This window comes from Pinus tabuliformis, chromosome 8, assembly GCF_031772625.1.
Source record: "Pinus tabuliformis cultivar Carrire ecotype Pingquan chromosome 8, CPIR1, whole genome shotgun sequence".
Classification (NCBI taxonomy): Eukaryota; Viridiplantae; Streptophyta; class Pinopsida; order Pinales; family Pinaceae; genus Pinus; species Pinus tabuliformis.
Window position 1 is genome coordinate 1,435,904,279 of NC_142294.1, and position 22,755 is coordinate 1,435,927,033.

General features: G+C 38.9%; 1 protein-coding gene across 6 annotated transcripts in view; it reads right to left on the reverse strand.

Annotated features, from left to right (window-relative positions):
• LOC149241070 (branched-chain-amino-acid aminotransferase 5, chloroplastic-like) overlaps positions 1–22,755 on the reverse strand; it is a 209,980-nt gene that overhangs the window by 65,883 nt on the left and 121,342 nt on the right. For all 6 annotated transcript variants that reach the window (XM_089373863.1, XM_089373862.1, XM_089373865.1 and 3 more), the window contains exon 7: positions 5,935–6,051. In XM_089373863.1, the coding sequence (XP_089229989.1) occupies positions 5,935–6,051 (117 nt within the window). The remainder of the gene's footprint in view (positions 1–5,934; positions 6,052–22,755) is intronic.

Below are 22,755 nucleotides of genomic sequence, written 5' to 3' on the forward strand. Positions count from 1 at the left end.
GGGCATGGTATGATCGGATTGACAACTACTTGCAGCAGATGGGATTCATCAAGAGTGACACAGATCCAACCTTTACTATTTGATGGTATAGGATGAACCACTCATCCTAGTATTGTATGTGGATGATCTCTTCCTGATAGGGTCATCAAGGCTCATAGAGGACTGCAAGAGGAACCTTGCAACAGAGTTTGATATGGAGGACTTGGGGTCGATGCAATATTTCCTAGGATTGGAAGTTTGGTAGAAGGACGAAGGGATCTTCCTTAGTCAAGGGAGATATGCTACAGATATTCTGAAGAGGTTCAAAATGCAGGATTGTAGACTCATGTCTATGCCCATGATCACTAACTAGAAGAAGATAGATGCGTCAGTCGACAAGGATGTTGACCCCACCTTATATAGATAGCTCATCGGTTCTCTCATGTATCTAGTCAACACTAGGCCAGATATATGCTTCGTGATCAATACCCTCAATCATTTTATGGTGGAACCAAAGAGGTACATTGGGAAACAGCGAGATACATTTTGAGGTATGTGTGTGGCACAATCGAGTATGGATTGAAATATACCCGAAGAGATGACGTTGGACTATGTGGGGTCACAGATGCAGATTGGGCAGGAAGTTCAGTGGACAGGAAAAGTACCTTTGTGTACTGCTTCAGCATTGGATCAAGAATGGTCTCTTCATGCAACAGGGAGCAGAAGTCAGTAGCACTGAGCTTTATAGAAGCAAAGTATATGGCAACAAGCACATCTCTGTGCGAAGCTATATGGCTTCGGAAGTTGTTAGTAAGCTTGTTCAAGCAAAGGATGGAAGCGACCAATGTCTACTATGATAATCAGAGTTGCATCAAGCTCTCTGAGAATCTAGTGTTTCATGATAGGTCGAAACACATGGATATTCGGTGTCATGTCATCAAAGATTGTGTACAGCAAGCAGCAGTCCAACTACAGTATGTTCCCACAGATGAGCAAGTTGCAAACATACTCACAAAAGCTCTAGGGAGAGCTAAGTTCATCTATTTCAGAGAATAGATGGGTATGGTGGAGAACCCATTTCAGTAGCAAGGACAAAATATTTCAGATGCTTCTCAATTGCAGTAGCAATAGCAACAAATGAGAGGAAATTGCAGTACAGATGTAGAGTTGGCAACAATACTAGATGTACAGTGCAGTGTGAACAGTAGCACAAATTCAGTAGTTTGGTTTAGCTACAGTCAGTGGCAGATGAATCAAACTTAGCGCAGTGGTTGATGGACAGTGACTAAGGAAACAACACAGTGACTAAGGGAACAACACAATGAATGAGGGAACAATGTAGTAACTGCGGAAGCAACATTGTGACTGAGGGAGCAGCGCAGTCATTTCCAACAGAATTTCCTGTCAAACATCAGCAACGTGACAGAGGGTGGTACAAAGACGAGGTGTTGTGGTAGAATGCGCAACACTAGAGAGAACACCTTCCTCGCTAGGATGGAGTGTTAGTTTATGTAGCATCAGAGGTATTCTAGTCTTGAAACATTGTGGAGAGGCTAAAACACATGAGTTCTCCATGACCCAGAAATTGTTTCTGGAAATTCCACCTAGAAGTGTCTCAATTAGATTATTAACCTATTTTTTAATGTTTCCTAAGTCTCAACCATCGATTATGTTTTAATCTTGGTCATTGGAGTCCCAACTGGAGATTATAAGAGGAGATCGATGGGTAGATGGAGAATACACTAGTGCAGACACTCAGTGATCTAGGCAGATTGATTTTCCAGTAGTAGAGTGATTCAACAGGAAGATTTGAGACAGAGATCGAGTAGCAGGTGGTAGAGGAGTGAGGCAGTATTCCGATGGAGGTTTCCAGTGCCAGAAGAGTCAAATTGAGGGAGTGTGAGTTTTCCCAAAGGGACTGCGCAAGGACTAAGTAGGCAGCAGCAGCAAAGTAGTTCAATCTAGCTAGAGGAACAGTTGATTCAGTAGCTGGTGGTTGGGATTTTCATCAAGGGGACCAGTGAATCAGTTCCAGAGACAGAGAGAAGCAGAAATGTATATTTAAGGAGTTTCTGGAGGCAACAGCAGCAAAGCCTATGCAAGCACTACGCAAAGGCTGACGCGGAAGGAAGTGTGAGTTACTGAAGGGCCAATTTCGAGAGCTAAAATCAGCTATGGGGTGAGGAAAAATCCTCACAAGAATTTTGCCGGTGATTCTCTCAGATTGGATTGTCAATTTGACATCCAAATTATTGTACTCACATTTGCCGCCGAAGAATAATAATAAAACCCTCATATGATGCACCGGTTTTCCCAAGTTTGGTTTTTCCAGGGACAATTGTCCAAACATAACGGTGTCATAATTTTGTGTGTGTGCTAGAATTTCTCAGTGTCGAGCGTTTTATTTTTCCATAGTACTTTATGGTGAAAATTGCAATTGTGATTTTATTCATCGTTTGTCATAGCAAATAAACTGCATAATTAAATTTACAATTAGAAGAATAATTTCCAGTTTTTGCAATAGTTGACATTTCACAATCAATGGACAATTACAAAAGATGTGTATTATTGTATTACATGTGTTGTTTCTTATGCATATTTACTTGTGTTAATTAATATTGTTAACTTAATGAAATGTGGCACACATTCCGTGTGTTAGTTGTTATGCATTGTTTTACATGTGGCTTAACTTGGATAAATGTATCAGATGTTGCACATGATGATTCTATATTAGTGAAATTGTCTATATGGTCAATGGGTATTTCATAGGCAGTAGACACAGGTATATAGTCGATGAGCAATCAATGAACAATGATTCTGCATATAATTGAATCATCGATGAGTGGTCGATGAGAAAAAGGTAACCATATATACAATCAACAATAGTCGTTTGAGTATATATTTAACGAGTAATCGATTTTGTTGTATAGTTCACAGGTGATTGACAAGATATGGACACAAGTGTATAGCCAGATAACAAGTTATATTTGTCAACCATGCGTAAATAACCCTCGAAATCTATTGTTGTCACAAAAAGAGTGTTGAAAAACCTTAGTTTTAGAGTTGGAACAACCCTAATGCATAAAATAACATTGTATAGAGAGATAAGAGTTCACACTAGTTCTAGTACCATGTTGAAATGATAAAGAGATCATGGATATGTATTAAACACTCCCACAAACCCTAATCCAACATAAACCTTGGACAGAATTATCACATAAAGAGAAGTGAACCCATGAACAAGAGTACAAGAGATATGGTGCCCCTAGGTAAAAGAATCAATCACTAATGAACCAAGATGATGATACAAAAGACTCATAAGGTGTGTGTTTATACACAACTTATGAGGTGGGGTGCCTTCCCCCATAAGGGGGTTATGGGCCCACATAAATGCCTAGGTAAGCCTTATCCACCTAAAATATTCTAAAATAATGTTAACTAGGCCAACTACTAAATCATAACCTAGTAATACAATAATAAGGGTGCATGGCCATAAAGATGAGTAACAACAAGTGAATCTTACCATCATTTCAATACAAAGTTGGACACAATGTGTACTAGCTCAGTGAGATTATGTACAACCTCATATTCAAGGGGCGGATGACACATCTCCTCGAGGGCACGAAGGAGTATCCATTCTATGTGCAAGCATGATCAATAGTTAAATATGCACACCTAGACCCACATTATTATATACTTTCTTTCGGCCTCAATTCTTAGGAGAGTTTTTGCACACAACTTTTGAACTCCTCCCAAGGTTACCCGATCAAGCCCACTTAACCTTGGACACTCTCTAGACGACGTAATCAGGCAATATATTGGTGCCTTCTCAATGAATACTTCTTCCATATTAGTCTTCCATCTACTCCTAATATATTGTGGATCTCTATCTTTTCTTAGTTGTGTTACTTAGTCTCTTATAGATTTTATTTTTTACATTTGGGTATTCTTTTGCACTCCTATAGTTTGTTCAAATGTGTAATATTCCTAATGGAAAAATTTTAAATAATAGCACAAACATGCAAGACAATACATCATAAAAAAAATTTAGTAAACACCAACAACCCATAAATGCTCCCAAACACGCCAAAAATGGGAAATTTTATTATATACACTGTTGGAGTACAATGTGAAATAGAAGTGTGCACCTGGGCTTGCACAAGGCAAGCTACAAGCCTCGGGTGATCGATATGCCAATGCCCAACTGCTACTAGAGTTTATCTATCAGAAAATCTGCGTTGACCCGGTATAATTCTGCACTGCTGGCTGTGTTGAGACCCTGAATTGACCCCTCAAATCTGCCCAGAAAATTATGCAAAATTAGATTTGAGGTCCTTGCCAAAACCCAAAAAAACTAGAAAGGGTTTTGGCAAATTCTACCGACCACACAAAACCTAAAATGTAGGCTCACTCCTCCTAATTCGCTGCTAAATAATCCTGCTATTTTGGGCACCAAAAATCCTCCAAAAATTATGCAAAATTAGGAGCAGACTCCTCGAGGCTAGTCCAACAAAACCCAGAAATGATTTCGTCTAATTCTAACCTCCTGGAATTACCCAAATTACGCCCTCCTTGACAATTTTTGCGTCCCAAACAATTCAAACTGCTGGATATGTCACCAATTCCTTCTCAATTAGCTGTAGGATTTCCCTACAAATTTCCTCCTGGAAGATGCGAGTGAAATTCCTTCCAAAACCCAACAGAAATAAGATGAATCCAACCCCACAAATTCGGCCTAGTAATACTTCTATGCAGACCCTAAAATGGTGAGTTTGGCTCTCTCAGCAGCAGCAACTTCCAAGCCCGAAATTCTTCACAAATGTTGGTCCACCCTCAATGAAATTTCTCTTAAATTCACTGGCCAGAATTCCCCTTGAATCTCCCTCAGCTCAGTGGTTCGATTGTTGTCCATGCGTCCTCCTGGAACTTCGAACTAGCTGAAGAAAAGGTTGATGTGTCACACGAACTCCAGCAAATCTCTCCCCACTAAGTTCCAAAATACTCTCCAAGGGTGACACTCGAAGTTCACCGAAGGTAGAGGTGGAATTCCCGCTTGGGAATTCCTTGTGCTAAACAACACTGGTTTACTTGGATAGACAACTCAAGAAAACTTGTGTTCAAAAGTTAAATTGTCAAAAGATACCAAATGGAGGCCTCCTTGCCTTATTTATAGAAGTTGGCCCTCTTTCTCTTGGTGAACCCCATTTTCCACTAACTCGCATCTTCTTTCTCTCTCTTTTCCTCCACAAGTGCGAATTATCTCCAAGGGTCGAATTGCCTCCTTTTTGTGGTCCCCACATTCCACCAAAGCTGAAATTTATCCTATTCTCCTAAGTCCTTCATGCCTCCCATATCAAAATTGCCTCCAATTCCTGAATTTCAAAATTGTGCTATGCTTAGCACCACCCACAAAATCTCCGTTGACCTCCTCAAATGGAAAAATCGAAATTGGGGACATTACAAAATGATTGTACTCTCTAGTTCCACTGACCTACTCTTTTGGTAATTCGTGGAACAATTGATAAAATGATATTATCTATATATCTTGCATCGTGAATCAGTGATTTGTATGGTTATAGATGGGCAAGCAATTTTAGGCCATCAATTCTTCTAGAAAGTCTAAAACAACACAAAAATAACAAGATCAAACACTTAGAATTTCAGATTTTTGTGATACGTAGGTTAAAGTAAAAATTGAGACTGTAAGCACTAATTATCATTTCATGCAAAAATAATTATTGCATTTGAAGAGCAAAGGGAAGCTTTCACACAAGAATTTATCCATGTTACATCAAAGGAAAAATTGTAAATTAAAATAACCCCTGCCGTTAGCATAATGATTATGCATAATGAGGATTCCTAGGAAAATGCACAACTAAACTTAAAAGCAGAAAACCTTAAGAGTATTTATTTAATTAAAGTTGCATGTATAAGGAAATCGCAAAGCAGTTCTACCTTCACCACAAAGATGTTGCAGGAGGAAACTTCCTCAACGTACTTGTTGTTGACTGCATCAAGATACAGCACATCAGAAAATCCTTTTGCTTTGGCACCATGTTGTATTTTCAACACCTGCAAGAGAAAGGTTGCACTAGCCCATTTAACATCCTCTTACAAAATCAGGTCCACATTATGACACCATGCCTTTCTGTACCAAAATTGTTTATCATGACTGTAACTGCTCATGTTAGTGTTTTCCCTTTTATAGACATTAATGGGTGTCCTTATGGAAATGCATTTTCTTTAACCTTGTTTCAATTCTTCCCTTTGTCTTCCGATTACAGCTTTATATATTATGCATGTATTTGGTATGCTATACTTGTAGGCTTGTAGCCTAGTGCAGTTTGATGTATTGATATTTGTCCCTGGAAATTTCCACCATTTAATGGAAAATAGGGGATTACTTAACAATCCAATCCAATGTCACTAAGTCGTGGGGAATTTGACCAATGATCTTTCTTGCTTCTTCAACACATCACTTAGTAGCTGCATTAAATCGTGGATAGTTTAGAATACACCTGCCATAATATAACCACTCAAACTTGTAATACCCCCTACAAGCATTGAACATAAATAGGAAGTATATTGTAAGGGAGTAAGTTGTTCACATTTGATTACCTTGGCATTTACATACAGAAATAATAATAACATAAAAAGGTGCACTTGGTGTTATATCTCCCCAGGTGTAGCATGGGGGCAATGCAACAATGAGGGGGAAATAGAGGGTGGTCAATAAAATAATATTTTAATGAGGTTGCCAAGTGTCTAGCTCCCAAGCCTTCATATCTCTTTCTGTTATTTACCTTGTGTTTACTTCCCAAGATCTATGAATGTGGGCATGTGGTCTCCATGCAAGTCATATTCATGAAAGCCTTGGCAAGGGATACATTCCATTTTTGGGAAAAATAATTAATTCATTCTCTCCTTGGGGGGGAACATAGAGAAGGTTTCCATGCAGCTATACTGAGAGACCACGTGCATACACCAAGAGAGGTGCTGGTGGGTGTGGCACCTGTCTGCTAAATTGTCGAAGAGAATGCTACCATGCTGATGTGTTGTGAGACCATTCCTGTATGCTGAAATGACGTTGGTATGTTGGCTCTGAGTGCTAAGATTGCACTATGTGCCTAGAGGTAAGTTTTCCCTAAATTTGGTTATTATGCCTGTATGAGGAAAACCATGTTTGTGAGTGTTTGTATTTGTAATTGCTATAGATGGGATTTCCTGGTTTCCAGATTTGGAGATTTTCCTGGTCAGCTTGTATTGCAGCATTCGAGGGTAGTGGAATAGCCTAAGGAATAGTTTAGTACTGAGGGGTATCCTATTTCTTGTGCTCTGCAAAGCTGAGGGAAAAGGAGAGGCTGCAACGTGGGATTGTTGTAAAATTAATGGGTTGAAGGGTGATTCCCCTAGCTGTAAATGTTGTTATAAACCTAGGCTAAGTGGAAAAATCTTTGGTTTAAATAATTAATTGGGCTTAGTGAGGAAGCTATAGCCTTATTCAATAAGTTTCCCATTGTTTCACTGCTTGGCATGGTGTTGGCACCTAATTGAGCTGTGCCTATGGCTGGGTGGAAAAGTGCTCCCATGGAGCTATTCCCCCAAGTGCCACTGATGACAGTTAAACTATTGATTTATATTGTTTATATTTTGGAAACTAATGGTTGTGGTGAGTGTTGTGTTGATGATTAAGTGCTCACTACTGAAGCTGCAAGTCTAAAGGTGGACATTGGTGCTCAGGATTACATGTTGTGCTATCTGGTGAAGATCTTATGCAGTTTTGAAGACTGTCACAGCTATTATTGTAATACAAATGGCTTAATTCTTCCTACGTTTTGCATATTAGTTTCCAGCCATATCAAATAGATGTAAATGGCCTTGTGGGGTTCCCAGAAGGGGGCATAATCTTGACAATAATGAAATTGTATGTGTGTGAAAGACTTATATAAGCAAGCCATTGTAAATGTATAAGAATGTTGCTACAATTGCCCATGTATCAACTATATTTATTCAATGTATGAGTAGAACTGTGTTTTATGTGTTGATATGGCTAATTGTACTCAAGGGCAGTGGGTAATTGGTCCTGGTCAATGTTATTCTACTTCTATATTGTACTTGTCCATTAATTACATGTAAGAATGCTGGTTGCATCTTAATTATGCAATTGTGTACATTATATTGTGATTGTGGTATTAACACAAGAAGTTGGTGTGAATTGGTGGTTCAAGAAGTACCCCATATCATTGACAGAGCACACAGAGTATTGGGTACATTAGAATATGTTATCAGAGCTATTGGTTATGGCAGTGGGGAGTCGTATGGGCCAAAAGTCAACTTGTATATGAAGAAATTGCAATCTGCCTGTCAAGTGTTTGACAAAATGTCTTTGGGAGAATAATTGGGGAAGTATTATTGAAAATGGCAATTCTTAGAATGATGGCTCAATTCCAAAATTGGATTCTTTTAGACCTTCCAGATTGTTGAGTTCTGCTCCATTGCAAATTGAGTAGAAATGTGGTTTGCAAGATGTGTTTGGCAAAATGTCCATGAGGAAGAAGAACTATATATAGTCGTAATTGAGAATCCTTGTTTTTATAAGTGTAACTCTGTCCACGGGTCTTGGATAGATGGTGATCGGGTGCACTATTAAGGCACTCCTAGATGTTAAGTCACTGGATCAATTCCCGCCCAATTCGGGTGTTATTCTTGAACATAACCATGAGTTAGTCTCACCAATGCCGAACTTACAAAAAAAAAGTGTAACTCTTGAATGTTAGAGCTCAGTTCCATGGCTAATTGGGTGATTTATGATTACAAAGTTTGGCACTATGGAGGAATTGGGGAAAAAACTTGAAATCAGTAAAAATGTCCAAATTTTGATGATAACATCTCTAGCTCCATTCTCAGACCTTACCATCTCACTCACTCATTCCTTTTTAGCAGGCCATTATTATTTTGTATCGTGCTGCAAATTATTGAGTATTTTGTATTATACCATGGTTTCTTATATACATGTCATGACAACACTAACACTGGTTTCTTTCTCTCTATATGTTATTTTTAGCATTTTTAAGGAGATGCGCTTGCACTCCCACATTTTAGTCATACTGACTATACTCTTCTTCAATCCCATTGACCTACTTTTGTGGTCATTAGTTGAACATTAATAAATTTATTTACTTACTTGGAAATGGTGTTGAATTTCCATTTAGGGAGTGTATCAATGCACAAGGGGTTGAATCAAAGGAACTATGTTTAAAAAAATTTGATGGTTGTGATTTTATTATATGTATGTATGCATGCATATGAGCCTCGAGAAAATGTAGAAACTACACATAAGTAGCAACTTCAGAGAGCTATAACTTTCAGCTTAGAGCTCAGTGCTAAGCATGGTTACAGTTGTTGGAAAGGAAATTGGACCAAAGAGGGGTGGATGACTATTGTCGCTTGGTTTGTGATTGGAAATAATACAAAAGGCTGATTGGTTTGTGATTGTCCCTTTCCCCATTGAATAATGTTTCCACTTCTTCACACTTTGAACCAAAGCATACAATTCCTTTTCATAAGTATAATAGTTTTTTCTTTTCTTTTTTAACATGGTGAATTCATAACTCGTTAGAGTAATCTGGGTGAGGCCCAAGATCAAACCTAGCAGCTGCCACTATAACACTAAGAGCATATCCAACAGCTTGTAAGCCAGATATACCAAGAATTTATGACTTAGCAAGAGCCGGTAATCCGTGACGGTACGAGAGCTTACTCTTTGAGCATTATCACAAGAAGCCTAAGACGTCCCCTAATGGGGTTTGAAACTGGGTGGGGGGATAACATCCTATTGTTCCAACCACTCAATCATCTCATGAGGAGACATAAGTAAAATAGTTTCTTGCCTCAAAATGGTAATTGTTACCCACAATCTTGTAGGGTAACCATATGGGTGTCCTAAAGATACTTCGAAGCTATGATGGGACATTGAATATGACAATGTTTTGAACAACCATTAATGAATAGTCAGAGTAATGTAGTTCATGGCTTTGAAGTGATGAACTTCTCCAGGATATCTTCAGAGTGTTAAATTTCAAACCCTAGCAATCCCAACAATTAGTTCTTCGCAGATTTAGATCTACCGAGTAAAAACATGGCTAAGGTTTTAACTTAAACAAAATATTTAGCGGAAGCGATAAATAATTAACCAATCTCACACATGCACACACAAATTATTTTCTCAATCAACAATTCTTCATTTAATTAATCAAAACCTACTTAGGCTCCCTTATTGGGAAAATGGCCCAAATTGAGGAAAATAGATACAACAATCTTGATATGGTCTAGTTGATCAAGCCCTAGACTTGGTTGATCTAGATCTCCTTGCTGCCCCCTTTGCACCTTCCTCAGACTTCGCACACTTGAGTAGGAAGTCCTTCTCCACTCACCACTGAGATGCCTCTCTCGATGCTTTGTGCTTGTGTGTGTCGTGTCTTCTCCCTTGGCCTAGCCCTTCTTTTATAGGCTTAAGTTATGACCGAATCCACAACCCTAATATCCAAAGTGATTGACAACTGATATTAGATCTCACCTCACTTTAGATCGATGGTTAAGATTCATCTAATTCACTAATGCAAATGACCTTTGCATTAGATTAGATTAACTCACTTTTCTCTTATATAAGAGATTACTTTAATCACTAAAGTAATTTTCTAAGGTCCAAGTGCTAATAGGTGACTTCTTGCATGCCTAGACACTTAGGCCTATGCACAAGTACCTTTCCAAGCTACCGACAGGAATGCAAAGAAGCTACATATCTAATAAACCAGGTTGCAAGATGACATTTGATGAAGATGAAGAACACTTCTACTTTAGAAGTGTTTCAGATGCCTCAAAACTAGAATTCTACTGGCATGGGCATGTTGAGAACAACTTTTGCGACAAAGGTGGGGCTAGATGATGCCAGTCCATATATTAGAATGAGATCTATGGGATTCAAAATGGTGCAACTGATGATGAAGCAAATCATAGCTATTGGTGAAACCTATGCATATAACACATCAGTAGGTGAAAATGTTTGGAGACTAGTCTATTTCCCCCTTTAGAATGCTTCCCTAAATACAAAGCAATTATCCATACCCCAAGGGGAGGTCTCAAAGATATTTGATAATCTGCATTTGAGAAGGAAAGAGTTCTAACCTATAGCAGGTTTATCATATATACTCTGATAAGAATAAGTCTAAAAGATGCGAATTTAGTGTTGATATATACATATAATACCATCAAATGTCAGACAACTGGATATTTGGAGAAATTGGTCGCTCGTTTGAGGAATGCCAACTATCATGTAGAAACACTTGATTGACATCTTCTAATTCACAAAGGCCATATACAAGGCAACTTTGAGTGCAAAGCAACATGACAAAATATTCTGGCTGATATTAACCTTTATCAAAAATTGAAGTTATGTACAATAGATCTAAAGTTCAACTTGGACTCTTTATAAAAGTATTGAGCAAGGATACTGTTGTCGCTGCGACAAATGCCCTCCAAAATTTTGCTTGCATGCAAATTTTGGAGCCTACTGTGGATCTTGCAATCAGTCGTTCAGTAGTCACTTCTTGGTTAGTTGATGTTTTTGAGCTCCCTTCTTGGATTAGGAGTGTCGAGGGTACTTTCTCACACATGCTCAGTCTGCAACAAGTTCATGAGTGCATTCTTTTGCGCAAGCTTGAACAAGCATAGCATAGTCCATCAAGACTATGCCTGTCCAATGTCTAATCCGTGTCGACAGTCAGTGCGCACTAACATCGATAGTTTTTCACTTCCAGATGCATTTGTACTTCTATTCCAATGAGTTTTACAAACAGTCGCTTTCACGCACCTTTGTTTTCGCAAGTGTCGTTTTCATGTTTTCAACTATCGCTTTTGCTTGCTTTCACTCTAATTAATGTCATTTTCATGTTATCTTCACTCTGGCATGTGTTTCTTTCACTGTAATTTTGCATATTGCAAGTGTTGTTCGCACTTTAGCACTTGTCGTCTTCTGGCATGTTAAGTGTCACACAATGTACATAAGCTTGTTTTGGTGGTTTCAAGAGGTTCTCCTTGTGTAAATGAGTCGATCTTACCATGTAAACCTCTGTCGCACTCATTTCCAAAGTTTTAAGCACTGTCACACAAGTTTCGTCACGGTTGTCGCAAAGTGTATCTTTAGTGTTGCACTTGTCGTAAGTTGTCATCAAGGTTGTCACACTGAGCAAAGTATGTTGTTAATGTGTTCTGGACTAAGTCTCAGGACATGTCCCTTTAGGTCACATGTCTCGTATTTCACATGTCGGACACGAAATACGACCTAAAACGTGTCCAAAACGTTTTTTATTGTGTCCTCCAGTTGTGACATGTGTTTTCGATGTGGAAAAAACATTATGTGTTCCACAAAAAATCACTCATAAAGCCTGCACATGGTTCATTTTTTTGGTTTTTTCGGTCATTTTTCGTCGTCGAAGCGCGCTGGAGTCGTTGGTGTGTTGGAACTTGGTCATTGTTTGCTCGTTGGAGACGTTGTTGTGTTGTGTTGGAAGTTCCTTTAGCGATTCCCAACTGTCAACTTCACATCAACCTAGGTCCTGGATAATAATGTTCATGGTTTTGAGCTCGTGGTTTGGGGTTTAAATTTCTTGTTTTTGAGCATGTGGGGGCCAAGTCAACATTTTCTTATATTCCATACGCCCATACCTATATAATTTGTACCAATGTATTCAAGAGCCTTTTCATGTGTCAGCTGCCATTCACGATTTTTAACTTTTGAAATCTTTCTTCATGGTCTCTATACCTCGATTCATTTTCTTAATCTCTAAATATCCATCCACAAACATTTCCCATGTTTTGAAATTTGGTTTTCCTCCTTTTTCTAAAACATGTTCAATAAAGATTTTGTGGCCTGCCTTTTCAATCATTCCTTTTGTGGTATAGGAATCAATTAGTACATTGGGCACTCTGATATCATAACTTAGGCCATCGAATTCCCACTCTTCAAAACATTTTTTGAATCCCTGCATATCTCTAAGTTTGCCCAACGAAGAAAGCATGCATATATAGCCATTGTATTGTTTTAATTGCAAATTTCAATGGCTATAGAGAGTTGACTTAAATATATAGGGCTCTACCTAGTTGAGTTTGTCTTGCAATTGCCCACATTTTCCAAGATGTGCAACTTGAGTAAGTCAGATTCATATACTAGTGAACAAGAGATCTAGAACTGCCAAGAAAGAAAATATCAGTGTCTGATGTCATATGTGCAATACGCAGAATGCCCCTGTTGAGATCCTCGATTTGGTTCTCAATCTGTTTAATAAGTTAATAACATGAAGATTCAAGAATGAACATTGAATTGTGAGCAATGAACATCATTGATGTAGTAAATTAATAAACTAATACTATATTTCAGTAATTTAATATGGATCAGTAACTTAACATGGATCAGGAACTATATTTCAGTATTATATATATATACATATATATATATATATATATATATATATATATATATATATAATGTGTCCCTCGTGTCTTGTTTCCGGTGTCGCGGTGTCTCATGTCGAATACTCATATTTACATGTCCTCCATGGCTCGTGTCCTCGTGTCATGTGACTTAGGTATCGGATGATCTATGTTGTGTCATCGAGCACTTTAAGTGTGTGATCACAGTTAATTCCTATCACTATTCACATTAGTTTCACTGATCCCACACTTAGCCAAATTTCAAAAAATTCCCAGCAACTTAACCTCATCCAGCCTTCCTGAACTGCGCATTGCGCAATCCCAACCCTCAAGCTACAACCCTGCCTCTTGACACTTCGCAATGCGCAGTTCCTGCCTGCCAAGACTGCGCACTGCACAGTTTCAGTGCTCAAGCCCAAGCCTTGGCCTCCAAAATTGAGCCCTCCATCTTGTCCCCAAATACGCACTACACAGTCTCTGACCTCAAGCCTCAACCCTGATCTCTTGAACTGTGCAATCACTAGGTTTGCTCTGCCTCCCATAACTGCGCAACTACGTAATCACGAGGTCTTCTATGCCTCCCAGAACTGCGCAGTTGACAGAAACAGTGCAAAATCCTACAACCTTACTTACTGAGCCTCAAAACTATGCAATCTGCTTACACAGTCCAGCCTGAACTGGTCAAGGGTCAGGCTTGAGCCTTGAGACTGCGCAATGCATAGTTTAGGCTTGGACTGAGCAAAGGGATTGCGCAGTTGGGGAGCTTAGGGAGCCAGGCTGAGGGCTTGAACATTGATTTTTCCCATTGCGCAGTTTTGGAAGACAAAGGAGCCCAAGTGATTGCGTAATTGTGCAATATCAAGGCTCAAGCCTCAGCCTTGAGCTCTTGAATTGCGCAATTGTGCAATCACCTGGCCTCCTTTGTCTTTCATAACTACACAATGGGAAAGATCAGTGTTCAAGCCCTCATCCTGGCTCCCTAAGCTCCCCAACTACGCAATCCTTTTGCTCAGTCCAAGCCTAAACATTGCATTGTGCAGTCTCATGGCTCAAGCTTGACCCTTCACTGCTTGAGCTGCGCAATTGCACAATCACTGAGTCTCTCCCTCAGCTTGACACCCAGCTCCTGTTGAAAAGTGTAACTAGGTTCGATCTTCATAATGACATGTAATTATGATTTTATGTCATGAGATGTAAATAAGAAAGATTATTATATTGACTTGCTTCATGGGTTCCATGAGCAAGGGATTTTGTTTTCGAGTCAAGACTCTCATTGAGAGTCTTTAGGATTTATTTGTCACCTAGTCATAAATGTTAGAGTCATTGCCATGTAAATGAAGTCATGTTACACTTTGCAAAAGGTCATCTTGTCTATGTAAAGGTACCTCCAAGAACTTGTCACCTAACCCCTTCAAGTCGGCCTACAAACGATGAAGGAACTCTCAAGATGATGTCGGCCAAACTCCAGTTGTCAAGTGGGCCTCAAGACCTAGTGAAGAGGTGTATAAATAGCTTAACTTGGCCTCCATTTGAAGCAAGAAGTTCGATCTGAATTTGGTCTAGAAAGAAGTGTGAAGAAAGGGTGAAAAGGTGTGCGGCGAAGGAGCAGCAAAGGGAAGTGCAAAGTTTCTTCTAGGAGACTATCTTCTGGGTATAGTGAAGTTTCTTTTGGGAGACTATCTTTTGGGTATAGCGAAGTTTCTTCTGGGCAGTGCGAAGTTAGTGCAGTAAAGTTTCTTCTGGGCAGTGTGAAGTTAGGGCAGCGAAGTTTCTTCTAGGGCAGCAAGAGAAGGATTCTTCTAAGAAATCGAAGTAAAGACCTAGAGACCGAGATTCTCTAGGGAAAGCCAAGAAGGAGCAGTAAGAAGGATAAAGACCAAGTTTCTCTAGAAGGAATCGAAGAGAGTAGTTCTAGATCAAGAAGAAAGGCAAAGGAAGGAAGAGGCAGAGCATCAAGGTTAGTGACAAAATTCTTGAGAGGATACTAGAGTCAAGGGTTTGTGTCATTGTCTTGGTACTTATCAATTGAAGATCTAAAAGAAGAATTTTGATCAGGTTTCCGTCTCAAGAGGCGAGAGGTTTTGGCCCTGGCCGAAAAAGCCTACATATTGTGTCACTTGTCTTTTATGCATTGTGGTAATTGTCTTGATGAAAGAACACATTAATAAGCTAACAAAGAAAAGACTATAAGATAAAGAAGTAAAAGTGCATCACAAGCAATTATCAAGCAGAGAAATTGTTAACTTTGAATGCCCTAGATTTCTCAACAATTCTGGCTCAGTCAGTGGATCATCATGCAGCATCTTAGACTAGGGTTTTATTGAACTGATGTCATCTTGTCATGAGTGGATTGCAGATGCAGGAACCCTATCATGCTATCGCAAGATGATGATGAAGGAAATGGAGAAGGAGGACATGCTAGAAGACACAAAAGGAGCTGAGGAGATAAGATGATCATTGGACAAGAAGACGAAGGAACACTGGATTATGAGAGAAGACCAAAGATTAGGACTTCACAAAGACTCCATTTGATTCACAGCTCTTTGGAGGGTAGATATGAAGAACAAAACATATCTCTCATGAAGATGAAGCATTGGATACATCTCTTATTGAAGACAGAAAGAAAGAAGCAGCAAGAACGACAACTTGGAACTGCCACATCATCATGCAGTCCATGTCATCAGTGTCATGCCATGACTTGTCACGAGTCATCATATGCCACATCATTATTGTGGATTATGTAATTATTTATTCAAAATGTATTGTAAAGTGGAAGTTCAAAGGACACATTCAGAATATAAAGAGTCAAGTAAAGTCGAAAAGTCATAGGAAGTCAAACAATCATGGGGGTAATGAAAGAGTCACAAGGAAGGTGAAGCATCACCTCTTGGTTATATATACACCCTCATTGTGTGAGCAAAGGAATTTTCACCTTGGCTCCTCTGGCAAGGTATTAGAGAGACAAGCTAGTTCTTTTGGGGACCAAGGAGTGGCTCCAACGCTCCACTATTGGGGCTAGTGGTGTTCGATGTATACATGTGTCTTGTGACTTTTACTTAATACTTGAAACCTGATGGTCGGCACGTTTTCATGCATGGATTGTGAATATTTGTAAGACTGTTTTGTGAACATTTATGATTCATGTTCTCACGTTAGCAAGTTTTCATGCATCGATTGTGAATATTTGTAAGACTGTTATGTGAACATTTATGATTCATTTTTGTTTTCACCTGTACTAAAGTAGTTTAACTATTTCGGTTATTTTAGTGCTTATCTAATTGAGAATGTGTTGTAATGGTGGCTATAACTGTTGCATCCTTGTGGACTTATCCGCTGGATGTTAGATAGATGTGAGATTACACACATACAACTGAACACTCACTCGGCATACTCACTTGTTGATTTGAGATTACCTGTGCATAACTCTCTTGTGCCGAACTTTGTAGCCAAGGCAAACCTATAAGAATATATGGCAATCACGCCGATATTTGGGATGGGGCTCCTATTCCAAACGGTGTGAGGTCTAATTGGGACTTCACATCGGGGAGACCCCCTTGGTTGACGGATTTCTAGCACTGTCAATAGATTCTCCTGTAGCATTCTTCCATATCCAAATTTGTAGGGATAGACAGAGTGCCCAGAGCAATAATCTTTTAAGAAGAATAGAAAGGGTCGAAGGGAAGTAACTCTCTCTCTCTCTCTATATATATATATGTGTGTGTGTCTGTGTGTGTGTCAAGGTGTTGGCTTTAATTAAATGCTAGGGCCAAACTACAATAAATTAACTTGAGTTAATCTAAAAACATGAATTGGTGCATGGCCGACCTAAAATTTAGCTTGTATGCCACTTTAAATGATTGTAAACAATAGGTCCAACCCTTATTTGCACAAATTTTGATTCATTTGGTGGTCATTTGTAGTGAAGAAAAGGGTGGTTATCTCATTGTTGGTTTTCTTACTAAATTGGGGGTAGATTTGTCTCATTTGAATTCCCATGGGCTCACTTGGATAAACCTTAAGGTGGATGAAAGATGGGAGCTTATAAAATTGGATGTGCCCACTATGAAGCCTTTGTTGCCACTACTAAAATAGGACTCAGGACTTGGCCTACATGACTTGTGGAGCAAGCGAAACTTGAAGAGCATTGAAGGTTGAATGTTACAATTTGGGGCTCAATATATCTTCCTGAAAGGGGCATGATTAGCTTGATTAGCACATTTTGGGAGGTTTCTTTGGACACCTATATGTTGTGGAGAATCATTGTTGAAGGGGCCTTTGAAGGCCAATATGGGGCTTTCTTTCCATACTTCGAGGAGAGGTCATACACCTTAGGGGCTTATGTGCCCGTTTTAGAGGTTTACATGGCAGGTTTGAAGATTAATTAAAGTATTTTTAAACACCAAAGGGCCTTTGGAGGCTGGATGCGACTTCAAAGACCAACTCACGCCCCTTCATTTATGGAGATGGATCAATTTTGAGGGCTCATGCCCCTTAGATTTTGTACATGTGGCATTATTTCCTTTATTTTATGTAATTTAAAACAATTAAATGTTGAAGAGGGCCTTTTTCCCCTCCATATACTACGAGGGATTTTGGTTTAGAAAATTAATATTTTAATGTAAGGAAAGATGAGCACCTCTTCTATAAATAAGGGTGCACTTCCTCTCATTTTCGCATGGAGTTTTGGGGGAGAAATCCCATAGCTAGTCTAAAATTTTCTATGATTTCTCTCGTAAAATTGGCTATGGATATTTCAAGTTGAGCAAATTGTCTTGGGGAGGATATTGTGATTGAAAGGATTTTCTTTTGGATGATAAATGGTGAATCAATGGCGATTTTGAGCAAATTTATTGTAAGTATATTCACCCATCTTGTATTTCTTGTAGAACTAGAGTTTCACTAAAATTTTCACCCAAATGTGTTGACTCTTTTATGGCTCTAACATCTCCTCTATAAAATTTGTTGAGTTTTTGTAGCTAAGGATGGTATTCAAGTCAACAAAGTCAAAGGAAATTAAAATATTGTTTTTGAAGTTCAGGGCGGCCCCACCATACAAATGCGTTTGACCCTTGGTCAAAACCCTCCTCATTTGATCTCTATATATTGACCAATCGACCTCCTCCATTTCGCATCAATTCGGATCATCTATTGTTTTGTTTCTTGTCCACACGTGCGAAGGAGAGAGTAAAGACCAGTAAAGTTGACCAAAATTTTGACTTGCTTTGATCAATGTTGACTATGGATTTTCTAGGTTGTTTAACCTGCGTTAACCGAATCTTTTGTTGTTCTATTTGACCGTATTTTCACTGAGACAATTGATTGAAATTTTGTGACAGTTCACTTAAATTTTTGAGGTAGTTGCGGGGGCCAAAATTTGGCATGTTAGACCAGAGTTAACTAGAAGTTGCAAAGGCCAAAATTCAACTTGTTCGACCAGATTTGACTGGCTATTGCAGAAGACTAAGATTCTCTCTTTTGACCAAGTTTGACCTATCAGATTTGTTTGGTCAGTTTGACCAAGTTTTATTGGGATATTCAAATTGTACACTTGTTGAATTAGACAATTTCTCCTAAGAAAAGATTGTTGGGTTTTTCCAGAGCTTGGGTTTTCCCACGGTAAAATTTTTGTGTCTCTTGTGCATGCTTATTCTACTTTGACCTCTACTACTCTATTGTATTTATGGTTGAAAGTTTATGAAGTATAATTTCTTAATGATTTGGAATGTGCTAAAGTAAGAATATGATCATTGGAAGTAATTATCTGTAGCAGAAAATTGTGCTTGTCTTTGTTGCAATTGAAAAATCAACATGGTATCAGAGCTTTGGTGAAGGAAAGGGCATTGACATCACTCTTGAAGACACCTACTTTTGCAGTCTAATCTGTGACCAGATATTTGACCATGGGTTCATCTACTAAGCCAGAGAACAAGTTGGAAGGAGCTGCAAATTTTAGGGCTTGGAAGACAAGGATTGATCTCATTCTTGAAGAGAATGATGTTATGGAGTATGTGAAAGGCAAGGTTACTGAACCATAGGATAATGAAGGAAAAGAAAGGTATAAGAAGTCTGAAATCACAACCAAGATTATTCTTGTTGAATCCATCAGAGATCACTTGATTCCATATGTTTCAGGGTTGGAAGCATCAAAACAAATGTATGATGCCCTTGTAGGATTGTATACCATCAACAACATTTGTGTAATGTCCCTGAGAAATTAATTTCCCAAGAGACAAAGTAGCTTATTGATCCCCATTGGCTATAGTCCTTGATAAAGGGTAAAACCTCAAAATACCCAATGTTTGGGCAGCAGAGGGCGAGTTTTAGGGTAGCTAGGAAAAGAAACCCAAGGTTGGGGTGTTGAGTGAACCCCACTCAATCAATTAAGGAGAAAGATTCCCTCAAAGAAATATATAAATACAAGAGGGCTAGATTCATTTGGATCATCATTGAATTGGATCATTATCTCTGTTTTTCTTTGAGCCTGAGGCTCTGATGGTTTTAAGACCCCTTCTCTCCAATCAATTTCGGTGGTAAAAGAGTCCACCCTAGTTGATAAACTGACCCCTTCTCTCCTATCAATTTCAGTGTTGAAAGATTCCACCCTAGTTGATAAACTGACTTTCACTTTATTTTCCTATTTTCTACTTTGTTCTGGCACAGGTTGTTGACGGAAAAGTTACAGTTTGAGAAAGATTTGTCAAGGCAAGTGAATTCTCTCTAAGGCATGTCCACGTGAAGCAAGGGAACCCAAGTGCATTTTTGTGGCTAGGCGAGCTGATCTAGAGACCAAACATTAATGAAATTCTGAAACAAAACCCCAACTAAGGCATGCAAATTTACTCTATGCATACTCCTGAGGTAGATCGAGAATACTAGGGTCAAGCCAGAGGTAGATCCAAGGTCCTGTGATAGATGAATTTGCTGAAGTGTTTTGAGCTTCCCTGAGGGCTAGCGTATTGATTTTGAGGGGAAATTTCAGTTAAGACCTAATCTAAGGGCCTTTGAGTTGCTCTATGGCTAAAGGAGACATTGCCCCTAAGGCTAGGCTACTTGGAAGTGGGAGCGGAAGCAAAAGCGGGAGCGAAGAGCGACAATTTTCAGAGGCTTCGAAGTTGGGAGCGAATTTTATATAATATATATTCTTATAAATTTTGATGCATATATATCAACAAAAGCATGTAGAATGATGAATTAGTTATAAAAACATAAAACCATAGATTAAGCCATATAACATCAGTCATCTAGTAGACATGGGATCATCAACATGAGCTACGTAAACATCATTTGGCTCAAAGTCTAAGGACTCCTCAGACTCCTCTGCAACCTCAATAGTAGTAGTAGTAGCAACAAAACTAGACATCAAAACTACAAATCACTAATCAACATGATCACTCATGAAACTCATCATTGATTCAACACTACTAGAAATGGGATCATCAACAAGAGCTACATAAACATCATCTAGCTCAAAGTCTTTAGACTTGGATTGCTCAACCTTATAATATGGTAGAAATTGAAAAAGTTTAACATGTCTAACCAATGATTTTGGTTTGAGTGAAGGGTTCATCTCCTCAACCTTATAATATGGTAGAAAAATCTTAGCATGCCTAACCAATTATTTTCCTTTGAGTGAAGGGTACATTTTAGTTAAGGCCATGGTAGAGGAGTTCAACAAGCAATACCACCAACATCAACAAAGTTCAACAATCAATGACACCAACATCAAGGTACTTAAAGGGCTTCAAGCTCCTGATCAAATGCCATCTCATACACTCACGCATGAAAGAATCAATTGGAAACATCACAATCAACTAAATCTTGAAATCCTGAACAGTGAAAACCATCAAGTCTGTTGGATTTTGAGTGATATCTAAAAATCTAGTTTCTCCATATGAAATCGAATGAGATCAAAACCACTCTCAAACATCCTAAGTCATTTCATGGTAATGTTAAAAATTTAAGTAAAAGGATGAAAATGAAAGATAAAGGAAATGTCACTTGGGAGTGCACTCCCGAAATTCACTCCTAAACAAGAGCAAATCAAGAGTGTGCTCCTAGAGTCACTCCCCTAGCGCTTCCAAGCAGAGCGCTTCGGGAGCGGATTCGTGGGGAGGGGTCACTCCCCATGACCTTGCCCTGAGGTAGATGAGTGTCCTGAGGTCAATTGAAGGCCAGTCCAGTGGATCCGAAGGGTCTATGAAATTATCCACAGTTTTGTGGTAGTCTAAAGTTCTGAAGCAATTATGTGATAGAATCGAGTCAACTCGTGCGCTCCAGTAGGAGAAGCAAACATGAATTGGGTGAACAGGTTCAAGTCTGTTATAGAGGACTAAAGCAGGATTAGAGTATGCATCTGAGGAAAAACTTGGATACCTTGAGCAAACCAAGTTCCTTGTAGGGTTAGCAATCAAGTCACTAGTCAGGGTATCATTTCAATTGTTAAATTGGTTTTGTCTATTAAACGTGAACCATATTGTATGGATCTTTAAGATTGTGCTAGATTATTGTATGGGTTTGACAAACAATACACTGTATTGTTGGATCTATTGTATTGGAGTGTGGATACATTGAATGCTATTTTTCTCTATTCAACCTATTATATCTTTGAAAAAATGATATTGTTCACTGAAGAATATATTAATTGTATTAAATTGACTATTATTTGGAAAAGGAAATTTTGTTGAAGCCCTAGCACCCTAGAAAACCCTAGGGCAGAATTACCCTAGTTCACTATAGTGGTATCACAGTTGGCTCACCCTGCTAACCTGTGAGAAACTGGATTGATGTCACAGACCCAGGGTCTTGAGGAAAGGCTCAATGGAGAACATACAATATCGGGACAAGTTATAGTAGCAGAACCACAAGGTGATGTCATAGCTTCTTGCACCACTCAGGATTGATGTAGACAACAATCACCATGTTCCTAGCACTAGGATTGGTTTGTAAGGATTAGAGATTACAAAATATTGCAAGGGACATAATTCAACCAGTATTTCAATGAGGAAACTAAATTTTGAATTATCACCTTTGGTCAATCATGTCAACCTACATGTCTTTTTGGGTCAATTCCATCATTAGGGTCAACTCCTGCATATGCATCAAGCACGCCTCTTATAAGTACTCAGCCATCTGGAATGTTTCAATATTCAACACCAAATTTTGACCAAAGCACTCCTCCTTTTGGAAGCAACTTGTTCTCTAGCAACACAACAACAATGATGTCGCAAAGCAAGCCAGCAAGCATTGTCCAATCAACTCCTTCCTTGTTCAATGGTCTTCAATCACCAA